Raw genomic sequence first — 6717 nt, 5'->3', positions numbered from 1 at the left:
CACTGGCCCTCATATGTGGGATCCGAACTGGGGCCCTCTGGCATCCCAAGCCAGCTCTTAACCAAGCGCCACTCAGCCGGCCCCCCTGGTAATTTTTTTAATTGGATGCCAGCCACTGTGAAGTTTACCTTGTTGGGTGCTGAATATTTTTGCATTCCTTTAAATATTGTTGAGTTTTGTTCTGGGATTCAGTTATTTGGACATAGTTTGATCTTTTCAAGCCTTGCTTTTCAGCTTTGTTAGGCAGAATTACAGCAGTCCTTAGGGCTAATTTTTCCCCTCTGAGATGATACAATTCTACCCAATACTGTGTGTATTGGAAGGGATTTTCTACTCTTCGCTGGTGGGAATATGAACTATTCCCAGTCTGGAGTTGGTCCTGGGGATTGTTCTACCTACTCCATACTGGTGTTTCTTTCCTCCAAACTCATCTCCTTCAATTTCTTAACCTCCATCATGCCACTCTTGTGGCAGCGGACTTCTTGTTTCTTTAACAGGCCACGATGTTCACACTTTGGGGTCTTTGCACTTAATTTTTTTCTCTTCCTAGAAAGCTCTTTGCCAGATAGCCACATGGCTAACTTTCTTACCTCCTTCCAGTCTTCATTCAAATGCCACCTTCTCAGGGGCCAAGCTATTTAAAACCTCAAGAAAATGTCTGGCACTTCCTTTTCCCTGTTTTATTTTTCTACGCAGACCCATAACCATCTAACCTGATAAACTCAATGAAGGCAGGAATTTTTGTCTGTTTTCTTTACTACTAATCCCATTTCTAGAACAGTGTCTGGCACATCACAGACATTCAGTAAATAACAATTGATTTTTTGAATGAATAAATAAATGAAAAAAATGCAAAATGACCTGGTACAGTGCTTTGCTCAACGCAGTTGCAGTACATGATGGTACCTCTCCAGGTATACATCATGGGAGGATGCTCATTACATAGGAAGGGCTCTTAGGACATGAGGGAGTTAAATAACGCTGACACTTGCAAGCAGAGACCAATCTCGTTCATTTTTTTTTTTAAGATTTTATTGGGGAATTGGGGGAGGGGAACAGACAAGTTGTTGTTCTTTTGTTCTTCAGTCTAGTTGTGGAGGACGTCACTTCACTGGTCCATGTTGGTATTATCATTGCGCTCTTCCCAGGTGAGGTAGATCAGTTGCCTGCCACTGGACACCACTCACGGTGGCTCTTGGCAGCTCATGCTGGCTGCTGGCTGCTCATACCGGCTGTCGGCCACTCACAGTAGCTTATGGCAGCCCACTGTAGCTTCACTGAAGCCTACACCGTCGCCGGCGACTCATGGCAGCCCAACTCCAGGTAGAGCTGTTGTTCACCATCTTAGCTGTAGAGGGCGCAGCATCACTGGCCCTAATGTGGGACCCGAACCGAGCCCTGCTGCTCAGAGCTGGTGTCCCAAGCCAACACTTACCCAATGCACCACTTGGCTGGTCCTGTGGTTCATTTTTATAGTCTCTCTAGGATCTACCTAAAGCAGACCCCACACTTATCCCTTTCCTGCACTTACACTGCATCCTTTACCTGCATCCTTGGTTTGTTTTCAATTTATTATTGTAATTATTTATTTACTTTTATTTAATTTTTTTACATCTCCCTCATACAATGTATCCCCCAATGAGTAAGAATTATATTTGTCTTGTTCATTTTAATATTCCTGGTGCCTAAAACAGTAGTAGGATTTTCCCTCCCCTAATTAACAGACTGTTATTTTAGATCCGTGTTAGGTTTATGGAAAAATTAAGCAAAAAGTACAATATAGACATTTCCTATAACACACACACACACACACACACACACACACACACAGTTTTCCCTGTTATTAACATCTTGCATTGGTCTGGTACATTTGTTAGAGTTGATAACCAATATTAATGCACCATTTTTAACTAAAGTCCATAGTTTACATTGGGGTTCACTCTCTGTGTTGTACATTCTATAGGTTCTGTCCAGTGCATCATACCAGATAGTCATCTTTGCAATGTCATACGGAATGGTTTCTCTGCCCTAAAAATACTCTGCTTACCTATTTACCCTTTGCTTTCCCTCCCAACCCCTGGCAACCACTGATCTTTTTCTATCTCTATAGTTTTGCCTTTTCCAGAATGTTGTGCAGTTGGAATCCATAGTAGATATTTAACAAATACTTGTTTAATGAATGAATAATTGGTAGCTGTTGTGATAACCCATGTGAGCTCTGGTGAGGGCTGCCTCGGGGGCAGTGACAGTGAGGCTGCAGAGGAGAGTATAGATGGGCGAGACACAGAGGAGGGAGAATTAACAGGGCATAGTGACTGAACGGTGCAAGAGAAGGAGTAGCTGAAATTGATGCTTCACATTCTAGTCCAGGTACCCTGGAGAAGAGAATAAATGGGTAGATATCATCGTGATGTCCCAAAACAATTTCTTCTTACACAGGTCATGGAGGAAGAGCTGAATGCACAAGCTGTTATCTTAGAATCACTTAACACTACCCTCTACCACACCCAGATGGAACTCCAGAGAGAGGTGAGTCCTGGCTGGAGTGGGGCTGGAAGTTGGGAGGAAGAATCCAGGTCTTTTTTGCAGCTTGGCCATAGAGTTCTGGTTTGGGAAAGATAACTATTAAAATGTACATGTCTTTCAGAAAGCTGTGGTAGGAAATCTGGAGAAAACGTTCCAAACCAAGCTCGCCGAATCTGAAGAGAAGTTTAAATACACTATACAGCTCCTGACAGAAGAAAACATTCATCTGAGGTGTGAATGATGCTGCTCACAGAAACATGGCTGAGTTATCTTTAGGAAGCAGGGGGGAGTTTGCGTGAGGAAAAGGTGAAAATGAACCCAGGTATTCTGTAATGAAGTCAACATAGAGCCTTTTTCGGGAGGGAGATAGTCACTCTGAGCCTGCCCACAGAATTTACCTGCTGAGATCAGACAGTTCATTTGAAATGGTGCTGGGAATGTGTCTCAACTCCCCTCCCTTACCTTCCTACATCTTAGCTTTTATGCAAAATGACACATGAGAGATTTATCTGAGAATCTCTGAATTTATTCAGTTTTGTGACTAGGGATTATTTTTAAATCCATCACCCCTGAGAGTTTAGGTATTAATGGTTTACAGCTGCATTTGTTTCCTGTGGAAGACAACTTCAGGTCAAAAATTACACAGGTACCTGAAGAAGCATCTTAAATCATTAAAATAAACTTTGGTCAATACTTTAGTAAAGGGAATTTACTCATTGTATTGATTTAATAGAAAATTCCTCTTAGGGCTGGCCGAGTGGTGCGATGGTTAAGAACTGGCTTGGGATGCCAGAGGGCCCCGGTTCGGATCCCACATATAAGGGCCAGTGACACTGCCCTCTACAGCTAAGATGCTGAACAACAGCTCAACCTGGAGCTGAGCTGCCGTGAGTCACCGGCGACGGCGTAGGCTGCAGCCCCTGCTGCAGTGGGTTGCCACGGGCTACCGTGTGTAGCCAGCAGCCAGCATGAGCGGCCAGCAGCCGCAGTGAGCGGCCGTCCAGAAGCCGGCGACTGATCTGCCTGACCTGGGAAGAGCGCAATGATGGTGCCAACTTGGGCCAGTGAAACAACGTCCTCCACAACTAGACTGAAGAACAAAATGACAGCAACTTGTCTGTTCCCATCCCCCTAATTCCCCAATAAAAAATCTTTAAAAAAAAGAAAAAAAAGAAAATTCCTCTTATAGGTATTTGGTCACCTAAATATCATATCTCACTAAATTCAGAACCACTACAAGTAATGAATGAGACTGCCCCCAATGAAGGAATGAGACAACATTTCTCTCTCCCCAACTATCCTACACCTCTTTCTACCCTTTGAGTCTATAGTGATACATCTTCTCTTTCTTTGCAGGCAAAAGATAATTGTCAAGAATGAAAAAATTTATGAAGAACGATCTGGAAAATCAACCTCTGTTAGTATTTATGAGGATGATTCTGACACTTTAGAAGATAGTAGCAACAAAAGACAAGAATTATGAGCAGAAAAATTGTTCTCCATCATCAAAGATGGTAGAAACAGCTCCTCTGTAAGTCTAGAGAACGCCTGTGATGTTTACTTGGGAAATGCATACGATGAGTTTAGTTCTTGGGTTGTCTTCCTTCTACTTTTGTCTTTTCACAATTTGCTTTCTCCTGAGTGGTTGGGAATGTTTGAATTCTCATATAAGTTACTTAGATTTTCATGACTTTTCATTGAAAAATGATGTTCTCTATACCTGGAGCTGAGCTTTCTCTGGGCTTTGTACTATTTTCCCCTCCTACCTCAACATATTTCATTATGAAGTCACTGATCTGAAAAATCTTCTTCCTATTAAATGTTGGCTATATTTTGGGGTATATCTTCTGTCCCCCTAAATTTAAATATTTAGGGTATTTAAATACCCTAAATAGCTAGGGTATTTAGCTAGCTAGCAAGGTAGATAATTTGTTGATTCGATTCCACAAACTTTTCTTTCTTACATGTGTCCCCACTCTCGCACCTCTCAATCATATTCCTTAGCCTATAATTTGGGAAGAATTTCTGATGATTCTTGCCACCTTCTCTAAGCCATTGCCAGAATTCAAATGCCCACAGGACAGTCAACATAAATAAGTGAAGTGGGCTGGACATAAGTAAAAACAAACCCATAAGCTCAATGATAAGTGGTAATTGGCAGCAGGTTACATGAGGGTACTGGAGAGGGTGGTGTAGGGGATTGGGGGTGAGGTGTAGGGATTAGGAGAACCCATTCCATTGTTGCCATATGGGAGCATGGGGTCAATGTGGTCAAATATTCTGATTTTTCAAAAAAAGGTATTCTGATTTTTATGTGACATCTCCCAATTTTTAAATATGAACCATAAATTTTTTAAAGATTTTTTATTGGGGAATTGGGGGAGGGGAACAGTGTTGGGGGAATTGGGGAGGGGGAACAGCCAAGCCGTTGTCCTCCAATCTTAGTTGTAGAAGGCACAGCAAGCTCAGCTCCAGGTCCAGTTGCCTCACTCAGCTCAAGGTGCTGTGCTCAGTCTTAGTTGAGGGTGGGCTTAGCCACCATCCCATGCAGGAGTCAAACTGGCAGCCTCGTTGTTAAGAGTGCACGCTCTATCCACTGAGTCATCCGGGCGGCAGCTCAGCTCAAGGTGCCAAGTTCAGTCTTAAGTTGCGGGTGGGCATAGCCCACCATTGAACAGGCAACCTTGTTGTTAGGAGCACGTGCTCTCACCAGCTGAGATATCCTGCCACCTGTTGGTGGCTCAGCGGCAGCTCAGCTCGGGTGCAACTCACTGGCCCATGTGGGAATCGAACCAGCGACCTTGTTGCTCAGAGCTCGCACTCTTAAGCAAGCTCTTAACAACTCAGCCACTCAGCCGGGCCCCTGAACCACAATTTTTTTTTTTTAAGATTTTTTTATTGGGGAACTGGGGGGATGGGAACAGTGCTGGGGAATTGGGGAAGGGGAACAGACGAGTTGCTGTCGTTTTTGTTCTTCAGTCTAGTTGTGGAGGACGTTGCTTCACTGGCCCAAGTTGGCACCATCATTGCGCTCTTCCCGGGTGAGGCAGATCAGTCGCTGGCTTCTGGACTGCCGCTCACTGCGGCTGCTGGCCGCTCACGCTGGCTGCTGGCTACATATGGTAGCCCATGGCAACCCACTGACACAGGGGCTGCAGCCTACGCCGTCGCCAGCGACTCATGGCAGCCCAGCTTCAGGTTGAGCTGTTGTTCAGCATCTTAGCTGTGGAGGGCAGTGTCACTGGCCCTCATATGTGGGATCCGAACCGGGGCCCTCTGGCGTCTCAAGCCAGTTCTTAACCATCGCGCCACTCGGCCGTCCCTGAACCACAAATTTTTAAAAAATACAATATGTGAGCAAACATTAGGAGGCTCGAGTAAAACATATCTGTGATCTAAACATTTCCCACTGGTGAGATGCCATTGGCAAAAAGATTTTTGTTTTTTTTATTCCACTGAAGGTAGGAAAGAAACCTTCCTTGTGAATGGTACCCGTCCAGGAAGGAAGAAGGTATTCTTATCACCAGAGATAGGGAATTCAGGGTCAAGAAGGCTGTATAAATAAACCTTGTTACTTTTTTTTTTTTTTTTAAGAAATTTTATTGGAAAGCAGTGTGTTTTTCCAGGAGCCATCAGCTCCAAGTCCAGTAGTTGTTTCAATCTAGTTGTGGAGGGCCCAGGTCATCTCCACGTCAAGTCACTATTTTCAATTGTAAACATACATGAATGAATCAAACAAAACAATCTCCAAGGAACAGTAAGATAAAATTATACCTTATCCTGTTAAGAATATTTTTGAAAAATCTATTCTTTAAAAAATTTCTAGTTTTTAAAAATAACATGTCCTAAATATTCAAAATGAACTAGATGCATAAACGAATTATAAACATACATGAAGAGACTGCATCATTTTTAGCAAGAAAGCAAATCAAACATGGACAGAAGTACGTATATATTGCAAGAACAATAAGAGAAAAGGCTGAAAAAGGAGTTTGGAAACAGATTATAAAGGATTTATAAAACATTTTGAGCTTTTAAAAAGCTTTTAATATAAAAAAATAACATTTTCCAATTTGTATTTTAAGGAAACTTATAATAGGGTTTGGGACATATTTATTAATTTGAATTAAAGTTACTTTAATAACACCCTCTTTTATTCCACTGAAGGCAGGAAAGAAACCTCTCATGTGA

At 42.7% G+C, this 6717-nt stretch overlaps 1 protein-coding gene across 1 annotated transcript in view; it reads left to right on the top strand.

Annotated features, from left to right (window-relative positions):
* FLACC1 (flagellum associated containing coiled-coil domains 1) overlaps nt 1-6717 on the top strand; it is a 35834-nt gene extending 29117 nt beyond the window's left edge. Inside the window, 4 exon segments of the mRNA XM_019635610.1 lie at nt 2440-2529; nt 2648-2757; nt 3883-4057; nt 6694-6717. Of these exon segments, the coding sequence (XP_019491155.1) occupies nt 2440-2529; nt 2648-2757; nt 3883-4057; nt 6694-6717 (399 nt within the window).

Source organism: Hipposideros armiger, unplaced genomic scaffold, assembly GCF_001890085.2.
Source record: "Hipposideros armiger isolate ML-2016 unplaced genomic scaffold, ASM189008v1 scaffold_23, whole genome shotgun sequence".
Classification (NCBI taxonomy): Eukaryota; Metazoa; Chordata; class Mammalia; order Chiroptera; family Hipposideridae; genus Hipposideros; species Hipposideros armiger.
The sequence above is the reverse complement of the archived record's forward strand: the minus strand, read 5'-3'. Positions and strand labels throughout refer to the sequence as shown.